General features: G+C 39.4%; 2 protein-coding genes, 1 long non-coding RNA gene and 1 pseudogene across 3 annotated transcripts; 1 reads left to right on the plus strand and 3 right to left on the minus strand.

The window, feature by feature from the left end:
* Positions 1–4,943: 4,943 nt before the first annotated feature.
* LOC145494065 (uncharacterized) lies at positions 4,944–5,588 on the minus strand (annotated as a pseudogene).
* A 763-nt stretch (positions 5,589–6,351) lies between these two features.
* Positions 6,352–8,862, minus strand: LOC145494067 (uncharacterized). Its single transcript, XM_081473535.1, has 3 exons — positions 8,459–8,862; positions 7,839–7,962; positions 6,352–6,521 (listed from the first exon to the last, which is right to left on the minus strand). Exons 1-3 carry the CDS (start codon positions 8,795–8,797, stop codon positions 6,355–6,357), a joined length of 630 nt encoding a protein of 209 aa, XP_081329661.1. The 5' UTR covers positions 8,798–8,862; the 3' UTR covers positions 6,352–6,354.
* A 3,512-nt stretch (positions 8,863–12,374) lies between these two features.
* Positions 12,375–16,561, minus strand: LOC145494075 (uncharacterized). Its single transcript, XR_014050232.1, has 4 exons — positions 16,353–16,561; positions 13,329–13,615; positions 12,584–12,652; positions 12,375–12,417 (listed from the first exon to the last, which is right to left on the minus strand). It is a non-coding gene; the product is annotated as an uncharacterized LOC145494075 (long non-coding RNA).
* A 111-nt stretch (positions 16,562–16,672) lies between these two features.
* On the plus strand, positions 16,673–21,737 carry LOC145494058 (uncharacterized). The gene is made up of 4 exons (XM_081473526.1): positions 16,673–17,010; positions 19,181–19,298; positions 19,846–19,937; positions 20,977–21,737. The coding sequence occupies exons 1-4, from the start codon at positions 16,714–16,716 to the stop codon at positions 21,625–21,627; spliced, it is 1,158 nt and encodes a 385-aa protein (XP_081329652.1). The 5' UTR covers positions 16,673–16,713; the 3' UTR covers positions 21,628–21,737.
* Positions 21,738–21,820: the final 83 nt, after the last annotated feature.

The raw sequence follows: 21,820 nt of genomic DNA on the forward strand, positions 1-21,820 counted from the left end.
GCGTTTTTTGTTATCTTTCAGATACTTTTTCATGTGATGAGTCTCAAAAGGAAACAAATGAGACGTTTCTAAATGGGCAATATTTGCTAACAAATAGAAGCGTGTCATTTAATGTTAGCAATATGGAGAAGACATCACTGGCTAACTAGATGAAAGAGAAGCAAGAAAAACCTGACAAAGGCACGATTTTGTAGCTGATAATTTATGACCCTCTTCTCCGAAAAATGTGTAAGGAATACTAAACTCGCTCCTCTCACATTTAGAATGTTCACAGTCTGTCTATTTTTCAACGCACGGAAAAGAAAAGGCGAATCATAAGCTAGCGTGAAACATGCAGGGATGGGGGTGGGGAGGCGAGCAAAACGAGCCGAGCCCCTATCCTGTCAAGTCTCCCGTTTTGCGCTGGCGTCCAGTTCTCTGGCGTTTCTACCCACGCGTTCAACGATCAAATAAAAATAGGAGAAAATAGAAGGTTGAGAACAGTCTACGCTCATTAGGTGTACTGTCACGTGTCAGATGATGGCAACGGATAGACTCTGGTCAGCCGTTAAAACAGCTTTGTTAATCCGGTTATCAACGGACCACAAAAATTTGGCCGTCTCAACGGCGTGGCCGTATGAAACGGGCTCTTTAAAAGAGAAAATGAATAAAGTGGCAAGAATAAAGTGGCCGTAATAACGATATTTTAAAGGAGTTTTAGAAACTCCATTATTTCTGAAATTTATATCGCCGTTATCAATCGAAAACTGATCAAAACTCCACTAGATTTACTTTACACTCAGTCCACTGGCCTTGTGTTATCATTTTGAAGCGTTCTCCTCTTTATCGGAACCCCCAAAATAAGGTAAATATTTACGTTTTAAAATAGCCCTTATGTACATTACGTCTGCACATTACGTTATCCCGTTTCATTCACGAACATTAACAAAATACACGAGTCACAATTACTTTAAGCCACTTTATACGATGGCTTTTTTTCTCATGAATTGACCAATCTCGTAATAATAGCCGTGCGCTTTGCCAAAGGACAAACGGCTCAGCTTATAGAAGACCCCTAAGCGTAAAAAAGAGGTAGGGAAACTCGCTAACGGTGTTAATTGCAGATTTGCCGTATAACGTAGAATGTCCAGGACAGAACGCCAGTGTTTTCACACAAAGGACAAATTAATCCCTTTCAATACCCAACAACAGAATGATGAGATAACTACAGAACTGAGACATCACGCCTAGGCTTAAATCTCGAAGTATCTTTTATTCCAAATGAGTCAACACTTCAATAACTAAATGTAAACGTGCACAATGCCAAAATACAAAAAGGCTTGAAAATACGGAAATATAGGAGAAAAACCGGCGTTCAGACAAACACATGTCATTTTGAGGCGAGTTCGTCGTGTGGCAGGAGCCCATGGTTATGGGCTCCTGTTAAACCGCCTTCGAGGAAAACAGTAGTCAGTAATACAAAGAACATCGAAGTATGTATGGGTTATTGACCAAGTGTGAGGTCAAGATGGCTGGATATTGGCCAAGTTCTTTTTTTTTTGCGTGTTTATGGACCGAGACTGAGTCGAAGTCCATAAACTTGCAAAAAAAGAACGAGGCCAATATCCAGCCATCTTGACCGAACAAGCTTGGTCAATAAAGGATTTATTATATGGCTTTCGAGAAAATTTTTTTTTCCAGGAAACGGCGGGTAGTCCCGAGCGGGCAAGATAGCTACCTCTTGCCCGCTCGGGTAGCCAATCACAGCGCAGGATTTGATTCCGCTCACGGAGCTAGCGATATAATAAGTGAACGTCACGCTCGACACAGATGAGGAACGTATAAATGTACTTTATATACAAACCTACAGCGGGAAGGAAGAGCTGGCAGTTTTAATGCTACCTACAGGTTTCAAGGATCGCTACAAAGGACCAAAACTTTCATCTTGAAGCCAGGTAAGAGATTTACGTGAATTTATCGGAGCACTTTACGAAGGCGAGTGTGTCAGTTACTCGCTGGAATATTGTCAAAATTTCCTGAACTTTAAGCGGTCGTTAGTTTTCAAAACCTATTGAGCAGACAAATTTTATAATTGTTTTAAATTAAAGGACATTTATACTTTCTAATCATGTAGTTCAGCACTGGGGTTTCAAACAGGTGCCACATTTTTAAAACTGAGTAGAGCTAAAAGTAGAGCTATTTTCGCGTTTGGTTCAAAACTCGATTTAACGGGTAGAAAATCTTGTTTTAACCGTTGAAGGGACAATATTGAATTATAATTGCAACATGATTAAACAAACTGCTATGATATATCTGTAGTTGAAAAAAAAAATTGCGACTTTTGAGCGAATATTATGCTTTTTTAGAGCGCCGGCAATATGTGCTATTTTCCAGTTTCGGCAGGCAAGCAACTTGTGTCGAGCGGAGCGAACTTCAATCAATCCTAGAAAACTTCAATTAGAATTTTTAATCAAATAAAATTCATTTAATGATTGACTAGGTAAGGGCTTTGAAATCCCAGCTTACAAGAAAAATCGAATTTTCGAAGTAAAATCAGTGGTCGGTTTTTACAGAGACAGCCTCTTAATTGAATTTCTTCTAGAGCATGTGTTAAGTTTCAGAGAGCGGCGAGACTTAAAGACAAGCTTTCTAAAAACACACGTCACCGTGGCTTAATAAGAGAGAAAAACTTTGGAATGGCTGGAGTCGCCCTATTTTTGGCAAAGGTTGTCTTGCTTCTTCTCAAACTTAAAACGTCATCATTTTTTATCTCCCTACTGGCTTTACATCGTTCACAAGCGAGCTACCATGTGACCATATTGTTGTTTTACGACGAAACTTTTAGATGAATGCATCATCAAAAAACAAGCAAGCCAGCTGTCACACAAAGATATTTTCCCACGAAAATCTGAAGTAATCAACTTTAGATGGGTAAAAGTCAACGCAGCCAATATTAAACGAAGTCAAGTTGGAGTATTCAACACCCTTGAATTTCTAGAAAAACACTCCGGCCCAAGAGTAGATAGAGCAATTTTTATCGACGTAACGCCCGATTCAGTAGCTTTTTCATCGCTGTTGAAGAGTTTACACGTCTTAACAGTTGGTTTGTTTCAAGAGCAAGGAGGTTTTCGAACTGAGGAAACAGTGAGACACATTTGCCCCTCAAAAGTGTTTTAATTTACCAACTTACAGTTTAAAGGCAACAACAAAGGATAGATTTTAATGCTAGCTGACAAAATGCTTCCTCGATCGCTCAGCCCGATGCCATCAGTGAAGTTGTCGTTAATTTCCTGCAATACAAAAGGGATACAAAGCCTTCGGTAAAACGGTATTCTTGAGCCAGGGCACTTGACATTCAAAAAAAGTTCTAGGTTCAATTCTGAAAGAAGCGTGTTGAAATTTCACTCTGCTGAAATCTCGCGGGTCATTTTTCGTTTTCCCAAACTTCCACGGAAAATATTTATTCCCTATTTCTTAAAGACCTCCACGCGAATCGAGTATGGAGCACTTGTAGAGTTTTGATATTGCGCTATCCCATTGTTAGTCTATGTTTACTGTCTATGTTTACTGGAGCTATGATCAAGAGAAGATGGTTCTTTTCAACGCTAACGAAAATTTGGCGGCTTTATTTTGCCTTGCAATCATCCTATTTACAAACTGAATGACATCATTTTCATTTCTCTAAAATATTCACTGCCTTGTACGCATTCATAGCAACTGTCGTATTCGTATCTAATTTTCATAGTTAGAAGTTCTCTCGCTCCGTCTTTGTTTTGTCAACATTTAACGTCTGTTACATGCACGATCAAATCTAAAAGAGATTCACTATCACCGGTGCTATTTTAAACAAAGTCTGAAGCGCTAAATTTTAACATTCCCTGTGACTTAGAGTGCACGTTATTAAACCAAACTGGTACACAACGCAACTTTTCTGGCACAAACGTTTAACAAGTTTGAAGCACGTTAATTTGAAAATAATTTTTAAAATGATGAAACTTCGGTGAGCATAAATTACTGTCACATTAATATAAATTCTGACAAAGAAACTGGTCTTACTTTCTAATTTTGGTAAAAATTGGAATCGAGTAAACTTTTCAGTTTCGAAAGACTTGATGCATAAGATTTCGAGAGTTCCTTTTGGAACCTTTTTTCCACTCGCGCGATCGCATGCAAACTAACTTAGGTGTGCGAGCGCACGAGTGTAGAACGATGTGAAAATAACACGAGTTACGGTTGACTCCGAAAGAAGTAACTGTGTGGTATTTACACAGGTGTCACATCTTCTCGCGTTGCCACAAGTCTCTCTGAGCAAATGTGCCTCTATCGCTGTCACCAGGATATCTTCGAGCGAGTTACCTGCGGAGTGACGAGCTCTCCGCCACAGGTTCCCCGTAACTTTTACGGGCCGATCTCTCACACCAACACCCAATCCCCGTTTTATTAGCGGACAACCAGTAAAACACCTCTACAAAAAGTTATTGTTTGAAAACCACCTCCCAGATCGCGCGCCAACAGATAACGTGACAAATAAGCGCGCAGAGAACGAATCAGAATCGATAGTGTTGTTAAGTCTATTGTAAATACGATTAATGCTTAAAAGGGAAAAACAGAAAACCAATTAGACTGGAGAGTTTTGTTACGGTTTTTATTGAGGGCAGCTAGACTCATCTGGTTATCATTGCGATATTCATCAGATGTAGTATCTTATTTTTTTCTTTTTCTAATATCAACTGAAGGCAAATCACAACTGCGAGTCGAGCTTTCAGTTTTAATCTGAAAATTAACGCTAAATTTTCTTAGCAATTGCATCGACATTTTGTTATGCATGAAGGAGGCAAGATCTTCGAGGAAATCTTAATCGGTTCGTTCGCTGCAGTGGCTACTGGATATGATGTAATAAGTAATGTTGAGATATTCTGCGGTAAAAAATCTACAGGGAATGTTGCTCAAAGACTTATTAATAATCAACGGATCCACAGGTTTAATGAATATGACTGAGATGGAGCGGTGGATGTTTCACCATCATAACCAAAGTCATATTCAGTCTCGGCTCCTCCAGCCTCCAAAAAAGAAGCAGCGCCAGTTTCTGTTATTCCAATCCCGTGATCAGCAATTCGACAAGCAGTTCCTCCTCCACCAATCATCATCACTGATCCATCAGATTGCCAGTCACACCAGAAGCCGATGTTGTTGGCCCTTTGGATGTCTCCACTGCATTCAGCCTGTTGAAACCCGTCTGTTGAATTGTACTGACCGCCATATTGAACCGTGCAGTTTCCCAGGCACTGGTCACTGGCCCAAACTTTGCCATTTCTGAAGTCGCCATAACTTGTGATTTTTGATCGGAATGTTTGTCCAGCCAAACAGTTAGCTGTGGTCTGTAACAGAGGAGTGTGACTGGGGTCATCACTGCGCGTGATCTTAAAGTCTCTACCGCTGACCAACCAAAATGCGGGTGAGATCATGTCAGCGTTATTCGATGGGTCTGTTGTTGTTCCCACGGCAACTTACTGGTCATACCACCATAAACCGGTGTCCTTCATCCAATTTTTATCATCACTGTTTGAGAATCGGGCGACCAGAGTCCATCCTTTGTCATCATCTGTCATGTGACAGTACACCTAATAAGGGAGGGGTGAATTTAGTATTCGGGACACTTTTTTGGTGGAGGGGGGTCATAAACCCGTGGGGTACTCCCTTATATGGGCTATATGAGTATGTGCGGCCCGAAATGGTAGGGGTTTTGAGCCGTTTTGGTCATAAATAGGGTATGGTTTTAGCACTCTGGTCTTGCACTGGGTATGTTTCTTGGAAGAAGCTACTTTTTTATTATTATCAATAAGACCATTACCTAAAGCTCTTCATAACTTATGTTTTAGGGCAACTGTGCCAGCCACAACTTTAATAAATAGGGCATCGAATTTTTACCCAGGCCATAAATAGAAAAGGTGAAGCCTTGGAACCGACTGGCTTATAGTTGCCGTAGCCCCTTCCTTTTTTTTTTAGCATGAAGCGGCTAGGAGTGTTTCTACTCCCCCTGGACGGGATGCTAGTCCATCGCAGGTCACTCCCCCCGCAATTTGTTAGCTTTCCCCAACAATTCGCCGGTACTCATTTATACTGCTGGGTGGAGAGAGGCACTGTAAAAGCTAAGTGTCTTGCCAAAGAACACGACACAGTGTCCCCGGCCAGGGCTCGAACCCGGATCGCTCGATCGGGGGATGCACGCACTAACCACGAGGCCACCGCGCCTCCACCAGGTCATAAATAGGGTACAGCAAAAATCGCAGATTTTGGTCATAAATAGGGCAAGAGTTTTGGGAAGTGGGCCGCACATCCCCACCCAACTTTTCTGGGAGTATCTCCCCTCCCGGGTCATAAACTATCCGCTAAAAAGTTATGCTTTGCTTTTGTCAAGTTATTCAATGATGTCTTCTCCATTCTGTTTACCTTAAATGAGACGCTTCCATTTGTCAGCAAGTATTGTCCATTTGGTAACGTCTCGTCAGCTTTCTTTTGAGCATCACTACATGAAAACGCATCTGAAAGATAATGAAAAAGACAAAGAATTTGACGATGTTACAAAATACATGTTGTTTTGAAATAATTATAGTTTTCACAAGCAGTGCTTAAATTTTAGCAAAAAGAATCGAAAGTGACATTCATCAGACAAAAAATAGACAAGTATATGTTTGATGGGGAGCTGAGCAAATTACCAAACATATTCCCGTCTAAGAAAAATAAAGCGCCATCAAAAAATCAAGCAACCAGCCACAAGAAAGAGACATAGCGTCTTAGGAAGCCGAGAACATTCTGATCTGTTCTGAAGCTTTTTCACTCCAGTTCGGAATATAACATTCACTTAGCTATAACGTCTCATTTCAATTTAACAAATAGATTCCTTGTTGCCGTACATCTGTTAAGTAATAGATCATAGATGACGTCAAAATGTGGAAAGAACAAGTAAGTGGCTCACGAGGCGTTAGCCGAGTGCGTCATTCATGTTATCTATGGGTCATCTATGCGTCTATGCGTCTGTCCTCTAATAGATCATTGGTGAAAACCAATCAAAATGCGAGAATAGTTCGGTTTATTATGTAAAATCGTATGAAGAATTCGCAACGTTATCAACAATTAGTGCTTGTCTACAGCTTTCTATAGCTGTATGGCTAGACAGTCTGGTCTACAAGACGCTGTTTTTTCGTTAAAAAACCTGAACTGAACACTCTTCGTGTTGCAATCTTTGTTGTGGCATTTGTCTATATTTTGCAATTAGCAAACGCAGGGCAAGTTTTTAATATGTTGATCAATTAGTGTTTATATCAATTAACGCTTGAAACTGTTTACAACTCGCCTGTACCAATATAAATAAAACTTACTATTATCTTTAATTATTTCTGACTTGATAATGATGTCAAGATGACATCGAAATTTCGTTTTATTAAATTTCTAGTGTTAATATTCGTTGAGAAATGTATTACTTAGTTTTCACTTATTAAAATAAAACAGAGCAGATATGTTAATGATTAATTTGGTTTTTGTGGCAAAAATTGAATGTGGTTTACCTTTTCCCGCTCACAGAAGCTGCCCATACATTTGTTCTTTTATATTTTACGCAACTATTAGACACTTAACTTCTTGCTCGTTGACGCTTGTTGAGTAATGCCACCTTAACAATCGTTCTACCTCATAACGAAGCGCTCGAAGTCTAAGAATAGAATGCAAATTATTCGCGAGCGTTAGACAACATTAGCGTGTTCTGAGAGTAACAGGAGGAAAATGAACGCCAAATTTTCGTTATAAAATTGTTTTAGGAACACTTGCTTACGCGCTTGACAACTTCTTGAAACTTTTCTTACCAAGTTTTGCACAATTTTCCCCAATCCAAGGCAGTTTACACGAACATGAAAATGTTTGTTTCTTGTCGTCTGCTATACAAGAACCACCGTTGAAGCAACCAGGAGATGTAGGACTTTGACAACCCTGTAAAGTGTTTGAATTACAATAAAGACAGTTCAGAGCTCAGGATGGTTGAAGAGATTTGCTAAAACAAATTTTAGTCAGCTAGCAAGTCTGAGGGCAGAAGCTAGATGACTGACACTTCAGGCTAGCACGATATTGGTTATATGAACCTTATTTACTTTGTTCTTTGATAGGTTTCTTTTCCTATACACCTGTTTATCAGGAGCGTCAGTTTTTGTAAACACAACTGTTTTAAGAAAGGTTTATTTCGACGAATAGAATGTGCCGGACAGTATTCCTTTGACCCTATTTTGGGATAAAAAAGACTGAATTTGAGCCATTCCTTGATGACAGTTCCAGCCTTGGAAAATATTAGTGTATTCGTTCCCATATTACAGTGATCAAAGATGTATATCTTCACTTGCTCTGGGGCCAACAGGCACGTTTAATCGAACGGCAAATCCAGGTCCTAAATATTTTTGTGAACGATTAGAACTAATGGCTAATTGCTAATAACCTTTAAAAGCAAAGAAAAAGTCACTCCTTGCTGATCATGAAACTTGGTGTTTTCTTCAATGGGCCCATGCTTGTTCAGTTCGCAAGTTGATTTCTCGGTTTCCTCGGATGCTATCTTGAAATTGGTTGAAGTACACCACGAATTTCTCAGGCAAGACCGGCTGCATGAGGTCAGGCTGGGACACTCAAACCTTTTGACAACATGTCCCTGAAGTCGCTTATCTTGCCGCATCGTGAAGAATACTGAACGAAAAAGTTTGGAATCTTCTTCAGCAGCGTAAACAATGGCATTCACCATTCCTTGAAACAGAACAAAGAACAAAACGGTTTTAGCGTCCATTACCTTAAAACAGAATTCAAAGCGGAAAGGAAAGGTGGACTATTCAAACTTTGAAAGTTTATTGCAAGGAGTGGTTTTGCTTTGCTGTTTTATTTATGTAGTGAAATACAAAGTAGCAACGATTGGCTTATTCTCCTAAATATACTACTTAAAGATGTTTGATTAGTTGTCCCGCTGTGAGATATCGGCCTGCAGAAATCGCAAGGTTTGGGGAAACCGTTAAGAGTTCGTATAAACTGCGTGGGTCACTCGCTCGAAGATATCCAAGTGGCAGCGGTAAAGACAGATTTGCCTCAGAGAGACTTGAGACAACGGGAGGAGATGCAAGACATCTTTAGATACCACACACTTATTCCTTTCGGAATCAACGGTGACGTTGGTTATGTTATCTTATGGCGCACGCATCCTCGCACACCAAGTTAGTTTGCATACGAAAGCAAATAATAAGCTGAATCTGGAGTAACAGTGAAACGTAAGACAATTGATGATAGTTTAGCTGTCAGCGGATATTTCCACTGCACTCAGCCTGTTGAAAACTGTCTGGTTACTTGTACTTTATCCAATTTTTTATCTCATCGAACCGAACTCCAAAACGTCGGACTTAGCACCAACGCATCGAAGAGCGCAAGTCGTCTGCCATTTAGAAACCTTTTAAAACAGAAGTATATCGCCGAGATCTACCGAGCTTGCAAGTAAATTTTCAATCGCAAAGAGATGCAAAGAAAAGCTATATTGTCTAATCTATGAGACGCTGTTTATTCGTTAACTGGTCACCCAATAAAACTATATTCGTGTAAAAGTCGGTAGAAAATCGAAGGGGCGCTTATTAATAAAAACACATTCTAAAGGGGGAGGGGGGACGCTTATTGCATGGATCATTACGGTAGAAAAAGCTGTGGACTAGGATAACTCTTTTTTTATAACGTTGGGAATTCTATCATACAAAAGAATGTAATATAAAACCACAATGTCTTCTTAGGGATGGAAATTATATTTTTGACGGGGAGAGGCAAGCAACTTTTAAGACCTTATTATATATATATTTTTTTTTGGCATGATTTTTTTTTTTTTTTTCGCTTTTTCGCCGTGTTTCTTTCTGGCTGGCTGGTTTTGTGCGAGTATGTGTTCTGTCGCTTTTTCTTGTACAGGATCGGAATTACTTTGGTAATTGCCCAGCTCCCCTGAAATTTAAGCACTACTTGTGAAAACTATAATAATTTCAAAACAACATGCATTTCATAAGACCGTCAAATCTTTGCGTTTTTTGTTATCTTTCAGATACTTTTTCATGTGATGAGACTCAAAAGGAAACAAATGAGACGTTTCTAAATGGGCAATATTTGCTAACAAATAGAAGCGTGTCATTTAATGTAAGCAATATGGAGAAGACATCACTGGCTAACTAGATGAAAGAGAAGCAAGAAAAACCTGACAAAGGCACGATTTTGTAGCTGATAATTTATGACCCTCTTCTCCAAAAAATGTTTAAGGAATACTAAACTCGCTCCTCTCACATTTAGAATGTTCACAGTCTGTCTATTTTTCAACGCACGGAAAAGAAAAAGCGAATCAGAAGCTAGCGCGAAACATGCAGGGATGGGGGTGGGGAGGCGAGCAAAACGGGCCGAGCCCCTATCCTGTCAAGTCTCCCGTTTTGCGCTGGCGTCCAGTTCTGTGGCGTTTCTACCCACGCGTTCAACGATCAAATAAAAATAGGAGAAAATAGAAGGTTGAGAACAGTCTACGCTCATTAGATGTACTGTCACGTGTCAGATGATGGCAATGGATAGACTCTGGTCAGCCGTTAAAACAGCTTTGTTAATCCGGTTATCAACGGACCACAAAAATTTGGCCGTCTCAACGGCGTGGCCGTATGAAACGGGCTCTTTAAAAGAGAAAATGAATAAAGTGGCAAGAATAAAGTGGCCGTAATAACGATATTTTAAAGGAGTTTTAGAAACTCCATTATTTCTGAAATTTATATCGCCGTTATCAATCGAAAACTGATCAAAACTCCACTAGATTTACTTTACACTCAGTCCACTGGCCTTGTGTTATCATTTTGAAGCGTTCTCCTCTTTATCGGAACCCCCAAAATAAGGTAAATATTTACGTTTTAAAATAGCCCTTATGTACATTACGTCTGCACATTACGTTATCCCGTTTCATTCACGAACATTAACAAAATACACGAGTCACAATTACTTTAAGCCACTTTATACGATGGCTTTTTTTCTCATGAATTGACCAATCTCGTAATAATAGTCGTGCGCTTTGCCAAAGGACAAACGGCTCAGCTTATAGAAGACCCCTAAGCGTAAAAAAGAGGTAGGGAAACTCGCTAACGGTGTTAATTGCAGATTTGCCGTATAACGTAGAATGTCCAGGACAGAACGCCAGTGTTTTCGCACAAAGGACAAATTAATCCCTTTCAATACCCAACAACAGAATGATGAAATAACTACAGAACTGAGAGATCACGCATAGGCTTAAATCTCGAAGTATCTTTTATTCCAAATGAGTCAACACTTCAATAACTAAATGTAAACGTGCACAATGCCAAAATACAAAAAGGCTTGAAAATACGGAAATATAGAAGAAAAACGGGCGTTCAGACAAATACATATTATGTGATTCTTTCAATATACAGAACAGCAAAAATTACGCCATGTTCTCAATATATGAATACTACTTTCATATGCAAAATAGAATTAACATTCATATAGAACCTCTTTCTCGCCGATGTTCAGCGGCGAGGTAATTCTGTCTGTATAGTAAAAGAACCAAAATCTCGCCGATGTTCAGCAGCGAGGTAGTTCTGTCTGTATAATAAAGGAACCAAAATCTCGCCGATGTTCAGCGGCGAGGTAGTTCTCTCTGTATAAGGGACGGAAATCTCGATGATGATGACGATGATGATGATCGTCGGCTAGATTAATGATCCTCAGCGAGATGAATGCAGAAGTACTCTAAAGCAATTCTAAATATATTTCTGTTGCTTTTGCGATCACATAGTTTAAGACGCGGATGCTGTGTGTTTATATTCCGGACGGTAATTTTTAAATTTTGGAAATCACTTATTATCGGAACTTGAAGTCTAGTAACTGTATTTTGTAAAAAACTATCCCGTTGCGTTTGCATACGTTGCTTTCATGATGTTTTCCTATCCTACGTACCCTTGCCACTCTTGCCAATCTCGCAACAATTAATCTCTCTGTGCAGTTCGAGTACTTGCTGTTCTTACAGTTTGAGTGCCAAAAAAGTGATATTTCCCTTTATGATTTAATTTAATCAAAAAACGAAGGTATATGGATCTAGTGTTCTATCTTTAATCTCTGAAGTTTGCATAGGTCTTGGCCTCTAGAACTGCACAATTCCATTAAACTTTTTATTAAGCGAATAGTACGCATACTCCATCAGTTATTAATCAAACAGTCGCACGTCCTTCTCTTCTACAGACTGCAGCCATTTCTGGTCACCGTCTTCAAAATTAACTATATAGCCCTTGGATCTGTTCCATGCCGCGATGGTGCCCTTTATCCAGCCGAGATATTCAGTGGAGCCATCCAAATTGGCTCGGTTGTATTCTACCTCAAGTCTTGCTCCAATAAGGGCATTACCTGTGGAATAAAGTACATGAATGACTCCCACTACATGACATCCTCTTCAGTCATAGTTAATTTCTCTTGTAATCAAAATGAAAACAAAAACGGGCTTTTTTCTTTTATGATATAAGCTTGCAACAATGGAATCAGTCAAAGATCATTGACCAAAATTATTTTGTACCTTGTCTCTTTTTACCATGCTTTCCGTAGTTGCAGGCACGTTGCAACTGGCGCCTTTTATCTGGTGGACCTAAAAGATTTTAACGAGTTGTTAACTATATATAGTACGGGGAAATGAGTTTAGGTAGAGCCCTGTTCGTTTTCTACCCTTTCAATTGTTTAGGATGACTTCAAACATTGACTACATCTATAATAGTTATAGTAGCACTGCGCCTAACTTGTCCTCTACTGCATTAGCTTAATTATCAAAGAATCTGAGTATTGCTGCTGCCTTGAGTAGACAGGACGCAAGCCTTGCGCCAGGGGCGCTTAACATGTTATTTTAAATATAGGTTGAAAATTTCCTTACTGAGGGGAATGGAATTGAAAGCTGCTGTAGTATTTTCATCGAATGTTGGGAAGGCTTGGGTGAAAACAAAATAATCGTCGCTAGCAATTGTATAAAGCAAATGGTGTTCAAAACACCGATTGTTACGGTGAAATCTAGAAAGGCGATACTTCGAAGGTAATAGGTGCCATTTCCCAAAGCCCTTGAACAAAGATGCGGGCCAGGTCCCGCACCCGCATCACAAGAACGAGCTTCACATGTGATAACAATAATGCATGGTCTCACATTATCCGTCAATATTATCATCTCGAAAATCTTTTAGGAAAATACTAGGGTCGAGGAATTTAAGAAGGCTCGACAATTGACTGAATCCCAATTGATATCACTAAAAACTTTTAATTTTTGGAGAATTCCCTACCGTCTTCTTTAGGAACATGAAATCTTCGTTTCCTTCTGCGATTATCGTTTCGCCTCCCTCTTGCTTCTTCAGAGTTGTCACGATAAGACAGCGAAACATTCTTTCCTGCTGCTACAACTTTGGCTGCCTGCACTCTGTCTTCTCGATATATGTTCTCCAGCAAGGGTTCGAGACTGTTTCCTTTTTCTGGAATTGACCGCTTATTAATACTTTCTACCGGTTTGTTTGTGTTTGGTCCTTTCTCCAGGTTTCCTCAAAGAGTAAAGTGTAGGCTTTTGTAAACATTCCTAGACACAGTGGTAATGACGTAAACAAAAATGCACAAATCGTTTTAAAAATGTCCTAACAATCCGAATTAATTTCATTACATTTTTAATTGTCAGGTAAATTCATAGTACTCGCGACCACTTTTGAGTTAGTTTAAGTTTAAGTTTAATAATACTTTGTCATGAAAAACAAAAAGTACATGACTGGAGAATAATTGGGGGAAACTAAATTGCCATACAAAGAATATTCTCCGATATTAAACATTCTAAAAAATTAAGAAATAAAACTGTAAATTTGAGTGGGGCCCAAAACTAGCCTAATTAAATTGCATACTAAAATTGACACTAAAAATTATGAAGTAAGATTTAAATACGGCCCAAAGCTAACCTAATTAAATTGCATACATGTCACTCACGAGATACACCTGATCTAAAATTGACACAAATGATCATCGGCGAGACTTTGGTTCCTTTATTATACAGACAGAACTACCTCGCCGCTGAACATCGGCGAGATTTTGGCTCCTTTATTATACAGACAGAACTACCTCGCCGCTGAACATCGGCGAGATTTTGGTTGCTTTATTATACAGACAGAATTACCTCGCCGCTGATCATCGGCGAGATTTTCGTTCGGTATATAAGTGAAATTAAATTATCACATATTCCAAAATTTACATAAAATAGTTTCAATCTATATATTTAAACATTCACATAATATGCGAATATATGTAAACCCGAGAAAAACTTCTAGAAAACAAAATGTGAAAATTTTTAAAAGGACATGCTAAAAAACAATTGTGTTATCACAGTTTCCCTCGGTTTCAGAATTATTTCAAAATGGGGGGAACATATTGTTTGGAAATACGTGCAGATGCTTTATTAGGAAATGTTAAAAGCAATGTTTGAATTTACGACAGGTACCGGAAATTGCGACAATTCAGTGCTACAATTCACGACATAAGTGTCTAGTATTGTCAGAAAAAAAATTACGAGCAGAAGTTTGATGTCAAGCTTACCTTTCTAAACAGCAGGTTTTACACGAAAGCCAGGCGTTACGCTTAAAATCTGCTGCATTTTGATGCCATCGTCCTGGAATTGCCTCCAATCCCAAAAGCCAAATTTCAGGAATGACGGACTTATTTTATGGTTAAGATGCAGTTCGTTATCTCTTAGCTTAAGTTAGGATTGTTATACCGCGGTTAAGTTATGTTATAGCAAGCAAAATGGTTCCAAAACATACGCACAACAGCTATTTCGCGTACCGGATCTCAGGGAATAACATGACTACAATTTCTTAGTTTGGGAGTCGTTGTTAAGGTATCAGTATACCGTACCCCAAAGTTGACCATTTTTCAAAGAAATTGTTTTTCGCTCTTTCAGATAGATCTTTTTATGGTCTTTAATTTTAAAAAAAAATTCTACGAAAAAAAATATTAATTCTATGCAAAGTTACAAACGAAAAACGTTTCTTTTCGTTAATTATCTCTAATTGATAGCTGTCAACGGGTTGTCACAAGAAGTATATGCAAACTTGCAATTGCCGTCTATGAACCAACCGTTTGTGTTCGGTATGGTCGACGTGCTGGTCTGGGTGCCCGGGTCTGGGTGTTCTCTGTTTGTAGATTGTTGATTTAACCTTTAATATGTCGTCGAAGAAACACAAAAGTTCGTGCCATTTGCAAGCTCGAAGAAAGCACCACGGAGAAAAAGGTCGGGGGAAAAGGTTTGAAAAACATTCGATCAGAATTGGGCTGATGCGTTAGCTGCTAGCGACAAAGGTTGCTTGCACTGGACGTGGAAGATGTTTGACATTTTCTACGCATTACTTTCTTGGTGCTTTCGCCGTTCAAAGCGGTAACATTAATAAACCCATTTCAACTTAATCGGTGTCTCGTGGGTTTCCTTCACGTTGTTTACGAGTTTACGTTTTAAAAATCGAAAGCAAGAAACAGGAGCGAAAATTATTCGTTTTTTTTATTTTAATGAATACACCCCCGTAATTAACAATTCCTAAGCTTTCAGAAAATGTATACTTTACTGGGGTTTGGGTAAAACATCCGACCGTAATGCGGCGTCAACGAATTATGGTCATTTGGGGTATACTGATAGTTACCTCAAAGGAGCTCAGTCACGGTGTTTTGAGTTATTTCGGCCACGTACAAAATCAGCTTAAAATTGAAAGAAACCTGAGAAAAGTAGTCTACTAAGATAAAAAAAACCAAAGCGATAAAAATCACCCATAAAGAAACAAGGTTGGTTAAGGATGGAGAAGATTAACACAGATTACGAACGACACTCTTGAAAGATTTAGCGTAAACTTTTAGAGGCTCCTCCTTTACGCTTTAGTGTAGTGTATGGTGTTTTGAATCGGCTATTGTGTATCGCTACACGAGAACATTACCAACCTTTCCATCTGGCTCTGCTGTTTGCCAGTCGAGGTTTGTTTCATTTTGAATGTAATAACGTCAGCATGTTTAATTAGTTACAATGTAAACAATGTTGAAATTCTCTCGTTTACGGTTATCTAGCCCTTACAACTACGCGACATCTGTTTTAATAAAGTTGCTGACATTTTACCACAATTTGCCATCTGGCTTATAAAAGAAATTGCTCATATTTTGAATCGAAATGTACAAATACCCTGTGCTTTTACTGTCCATCTGTGCACAGGGATCCAAAGCTCCAGCTGTGAGCGACTAAGACTGTCTGGGAATATTTATGATCGTTTTTAGGGATACTAAAAAGATAAAAATACCTTATGCTACCTCCACAGTACATTGCTTGTTGTCTGTTCGCTTTTCCAGCTTATTTGAAGCGATTTTGGTGAGTTATCGTTCCCTGGGTTAAGAAATTGTTTCGCTGCAAAGTTGCTTCCAATCAGCAGAAAAAGCAAACAGACAACGTAACTGTCAAACCGACAACTTATTAGCAGCCTGAACTCTAACAGATCTAGAAATCAACCAATCAGGTCTTCTTATTACACTACACGACGGTGGTAGCCATAGAAACACCATTACATTTATAAATGTGACGTTTTTGGAACAACTTCCCTTTCCAAGACGACTTACCAAGCAATGCATGGCCATAGGCTTCTAGCGTTTCTCCTTTTTCAAGGAATGATAAATGTTTCTTATCTCGCGGCCGAAGAAGACCCTACATGGTCTCGCTCGGCGTATTTCACGACGCACGAGAATCAGCGGCTTGAAGGCCACGTCGTTGAGCAGTTTGAGTCACCTAGTTCAATATCGTGCAGTTATTCTTGTCTGAGAAATCCCTGGTGTACTTCCACAAACTTCAACGTGTTATCCGAGAAGAACGACAGAGGAACGTGCGAACTGAACAAGCACGGAGTGCTCGATGAAAACTCTGAGTTTCATGAAAAAGACGGAGTGACATTTTCTTTGATCCAGAAGGTAGGGCATTATTAGCAAACGTTTTTGACCAGTTGTATTAAGGAAGTTCGCACTGTCTTCCTTTATACGAATATATCTTCGCAAACTCATTAATAATAAATCATCAAGTTTAAACAAAGGAAATCATGACCGTGGCGGTGTCTGGATATCTGATCTTAATTTAAAAAGATTTCTCCCTAGTTTTCGTTTCGATTGAGAAGATATATCAAACACTCATGACAGTATTTGACCACACTTCTAAATACCTCGAAGCTCGTCAAACTATTCCGCTGCGCGTCGTATTTTCAACTCACTTCTCGATGTTTAGAAATGTAGTCAAACTCGGTCTTTCGTGTTTGATATATTACTAACAAGAATACCGAGGCGAAAATTTGCGAAATTTTAAGAATACTTTGAGAGAAACCGGAGGCTAAGACTCTAAAAAGAATATAATTTTGCCTGTTGAAAATTTCTTTAAAAAAATGCATAATACAATAACATGTTTTTACTAAAACACATAAAATTCTTCCTTTCTCTAAACGGCAAAACTAGCCAAAAAAACAACAAACTCGGCACTAGCCTTATGCTCGACGCTAACAACATTTCTGCAAAAAGTTGCGTGTGTCATATGGGGCTTTATTGACTGCAGCCTGGCTCCAAACTTACTTCAACACCATCAAAATCATGAGAATTTCTTTAAAAAAAATATCTAAGAACATTCACAAGAAGATTTTTAAGCTAACATCGCCAGAAAGAATAGTTATATAAGAACTTTGAGCGTGGGCCGGAAAAACCATATTCTTATTTTAAAAAAAAGAGTGTAATCCAGACGAGACTGCTGAATTTATGGTTTGCTTCAAGCTCTCTATCATTACTTTTGTCCATTAGTGGTCGCTTCGTGCTTAGGATAAAAAGTTTACTATGAAGAGCTCAGTTAAATTTGACAGTTATTTCTAAAAGCGTTGCCTATTCGTCAAGAGATCAGTAAATATGTCATTCTTTGCTTGAAAAAGCTTCGCGTAAAAAGTGTAATAAAACTTTTGATTATTCATTGGGTCTTTTCAGTTGCCAACCTCCTCTAGTAAAGAGTATGTCAATCTTTGTTTTTAAAGTGCCTCTCGTGAAAAGCACATGTAGTTGAAGTTGAACATTTCAATCTTCGCACCAAATGTGTTACTCGTGAATAGTTCATGATCAGTAAAATATATCAGCACAGTGTTTCAAATGTGCCATTTCTTGTTCCAAAAGGACTTCTCGAGATCAGCGAAGTAAAACGCTTTTCGTTCTAAATGTGTTTCTCGTGAAGAGCTCAGTAAAATATTTACTCTTCGTTCTCAAAGCACGTCGCAAACTGGCCCAATAAAACATGACATTTTCTTCTTTCTAAAAGTGCCACGAATGCGCGCTTAAGTACTACGAGAGTTAAAATGTGCGCTTGTTGAAACCCGGGACCTCCCCTGCTTAATGTAAAATACGGTTCTGTCCGTATAAATTATAGCTTATTCTAATTCTAGCAGTCCTAAACAAAGAAAATACTCCCTCAGTGTACCAATGCTCGACGACACAACCTAAAATACTACCTGACAAATTATAGCTTCTTACTAATGCGCCAGCACTGTAGTCGATTCTTAATGTTTTAAGCAACAAGGAGAAAAAGCATACCAATGAATTTTTCGTTTGAATCACTCCTTTTTCATCTGCAACGTAATGGCCTGGTAAGTTTTGGAGGATTTTCCACCGATGGCCTTTTCCAGCTTTTTCAAGGTTTTTTACAAGCCGCAAGGGTGCTCCGGTAAAATTGGATTTTGTTTTTCTGGATCAACTGCAATCCTCCAAGTCTATTTATTAAGTTTAAACCAACAGAATGATGTCCTTGGCTGTTTCTGGATTTCTGGTAGTTTTGGCATAGATTTTTTTACCATATTATTGTTACATTTTCTCCTCTTAAACCCCATTAAGGCTTCGATTTAAAAAAAAGAAAAGAAAAAGATATTTAACATTCTAGACAGTGTTTTTATCTCGAGAATCGTCAAAAATTATCTGCTGCGCGTCATATTTTCAGCTCTCTTCTCGTTGATTGGAAATGTGGTAAAACACGGTGTCTCGATCGTGTGTAATGCATTACTGCGCATACAGCTACAGATATTCAATTGCTTTTGATATTCTTTTCGCCTGCTATTTTGAACTGTAGGGATGTCTCATAACCGGCTGTCATAATGGTGGCGTTTGTGTAGCTGACGAGCTGAAACAAACATTTTCATGTTTGTGCCAGGTACCGTGGGCTGGAGCAAAATGTGACATTAAAATCGGTAAGAAATGTAAAAGCTCATATGAAGGCAACAGGCAGATGCTGTCAATGGTATCGACTGGGTTGAATCACTTCCTTTAACGATCTACTCGTAGGTTTGGTGACGGATTTCCGCTGACCCAAATGCATAGTCGTCATATCTTCGATGGTACAGTAGCCCATTTCCAAGTTACCCCAAACCTCTCTATCAAAGCGAGGCCTGGTCAACAACTTTCATATGAAAATGAGTTTACTTTTGCATGTGAATGAAGTCTCATTTTCGTATGAAAGGATGGACACCAAGACTCGCTTTGAGAAAGAGCTAGGCTGAAGGCAATTCGAACCTTGTCGAAGATGGCGGCAGAGGGACAAAGTTCCCGCAACAAACCTTGGAAAAGCAAAACAGTGATGCCAATATCAAATATATCTCAGTGCTAAAGATAACTTGGAGTAAGACATAATTGTCAACAAATGAAACAAATTACGTATAAGACCGCTTTGGCTATTTGCCAAAGTATTGAATTAATTTTTGACAACTTTGTAACATCTCTAATTTGTTCATCTTTCAGATGCCTCCACGTGCGACGAGGCCCAAATGAAAGGCAACCAGATGTTACAAAATGGAGAATATCTGTTAACAAATGGAAGCTTGTCATTAAAGGTAAGCAAGATTAAAAAATCATTTCTTCCTTGTAATAATATCATAACGCTGCGTGCCGTCTATTGTTGTAGCAGCCTAAAGGTCGGAACACACGAGGGGGACCAGTCCCTGTGACTAGTCCCTGCAACTGGTCCCCTGAAGAGTTTACACGAAGGGACTGCTCGCAAGAACTTGTCCCACGAACAGTTCACACGAAGCGTTTTGAGGAACAAGTCGCAGGGACTTGTTCCCACAAATTCAAACTGGTTTGAATTCGTGGGACTAGTCGCAGGGACCAAACTTTGGTCCCTGCGACTAGATTTTGAAGCAAAAATGGCCAGTTCACACCATGGGACTTCTCCCCGCGACTTCCTGCAGGGTCTAGTCGCAGGGACTATCCCCCTCGTGTATGCCGACCTTAAAAATAAAGTGAGCCGTCTGTTGAACTCTACCCTACCCTACCCTACCCTACCCTACCCTACCCTACCCTACCCTACCCTACCCTACCCTCACCTCCTTCCCTTCCCCTCCCCTCCCTTTTCCCACCTTCCAAACAGCACCACCACAAACACCCTTTTTTAGATCGTTAAGTAAATTTTACTTCCTTTCTTGCTGCTTATGAGTTTAGATAACATGAGCAAGGAAGCTAAACCTTTTGAAATAACCCCCACGTTGACCAACCGAGTTGTAGTTTTATCGAGACGTGAATAATGGTGTTAAAACATTTAGGACTAAATTGGCCGACTTTCTCTTTGTTGTCTAAAATGACAGAAAACGATAACATTTCTCTTCCACAAATGCATTTTTGTTTTTAGTAGGTGTAACTGTTGCTAGGTGTTGCCATGGTAACCCATTCTGTCATGAAAGTAGTAACAAATTGTTCACCAATGACTGAGCAGTTTGTCGATACCATAATTGTAGCATCAATTGACAAAGAGTGGCTGAAATGCCTATCAAAGTGCTGGAAACTGTTGCTAGCCACCTTAAAAACCCGTAACCTCTATTTACACGTACTACGCGCCTTCAATGTCATCGCTTTAATTCGCTTCTTCCGTATTAGGTGTACTGTCACATGACAGATGATGGTAAAGGATGGACTCTGATCGCCCGGTTCTCAAATAGTGACATAAGAAAGTGGATGGTTAAATCCGGACGCTTCTGGTACTTCAAGCAAAAAGCCCTTGGAAACACAACTAGTCCGTCGATAAATGCCGACATGATCTCTACCGCATTTTGGTTGGTCAGCGGCAGAGAGTTTAAGATCACGCGCAGTGATGACCCCAGTCACACTCCTCTGTTACAGACCACAGGTAACTGTTTGGCTGGACAAACATTCCGATCAAAAATCACCAGTTATGGCGACTTTAGAAATGGCACGGTTTGGGCCAGTGACCAGTGCCTGGGAAGCTGCACGGTTCAATATGGCGGTCAGTACAAGTCAACAGACGGGTTTCAACAGGCTGAGTGCAGTGGAGACATCCAAAGCGCCAACAACATCGGCTTCTGGTGTGACTGGAGTGGTGATGGATCAGTGATGATGATTGGTGGAGGAGGAAGTAGCTGCTCAGGTGCTGATCATGGGATTGGAATAACAGCAATGGACGGTGCTTCTTTCTTTGGGAAAGGGGAAACTGAAGATGATTTTGGTTATAATGCTAACTTGACAACCAAGCCATCTCAGGCATACGCATTGAATCTTTGGATCCACTAAAATGCGATTGACCTTAAGCTACATCTTTAAGCTTCTTTAAGAAATCACAGTGATACTATTAGCAAAAAAATAAACAAAAAGTAACTTGGTTTGAAATAAATGAATGCAACGCAGGATCTGATGGTAATTGTAAATCAAAATTCTAAGGAATCTTCGTAAAAACCGTGAAATATAATTCAATACTCAGATTAGC

The sequence above is a fragment of the Orbicella franksi genome, chromosome 8, assembly GCF_964199315.1.
Source record: "Orbicella franksi chromosome 8, jaOrbFran1.1, whole genome shotgun sequence".
Lineage (NCBI taxonomy): Eukaryota > Metazoa > Cnidaria > Anthozoa > Scleractinia > Merulinidae > Orbicella > Orbicella franksi.

Excerpts from the sequence above, each read along its gene's own strand:
- LOC145494067 (XM_081473535.1), bottom strand. The coding sequence starts at position 8,797 with ATGGACGCTAAAACCGTTTTGTTCTTTGTTCTGTTTCAAGGAATGGTG. Across the intron at positions 7,963-8,458 it reads CTTTTTCTTTGCTTTTAAAG|GGTTGTCAAAGTCCTACATC; the intron begins GTTATTAGCAAT and ends AACACTTTACAG. Across the intron at positions 6,522-7,838 it reads GGAAAATTGTGCAAAACTTG|ATGCGTTTTCATGTAGTGAT; the intron begins GTAAGAAAAGTT and ends ATTATCTTTCAG.
- LOC145494058 (XM_081473526.1), top strand. The coding sequence starts at position 16,714 with ATGATAAATGTTTCTTATCTCGCGGCCGAAGAAGACCCTACATGGTCT. Across the intron at positions 19,299-19,845 it reads AAAATGTGACATTAAAATCG|ATGCCTCCACGTGCGACGAG; the intron begins GTAAGAAATGTA and ends TTCATCTTTCAG. Across the intron at positions 19,938-20,976 it reads ATGGAAGCTTGTCATTAAAG|GTGTACTGTCACATGACAGA; the intron begins GTAAGCAAGATT and ends CTTCCGTATTAG.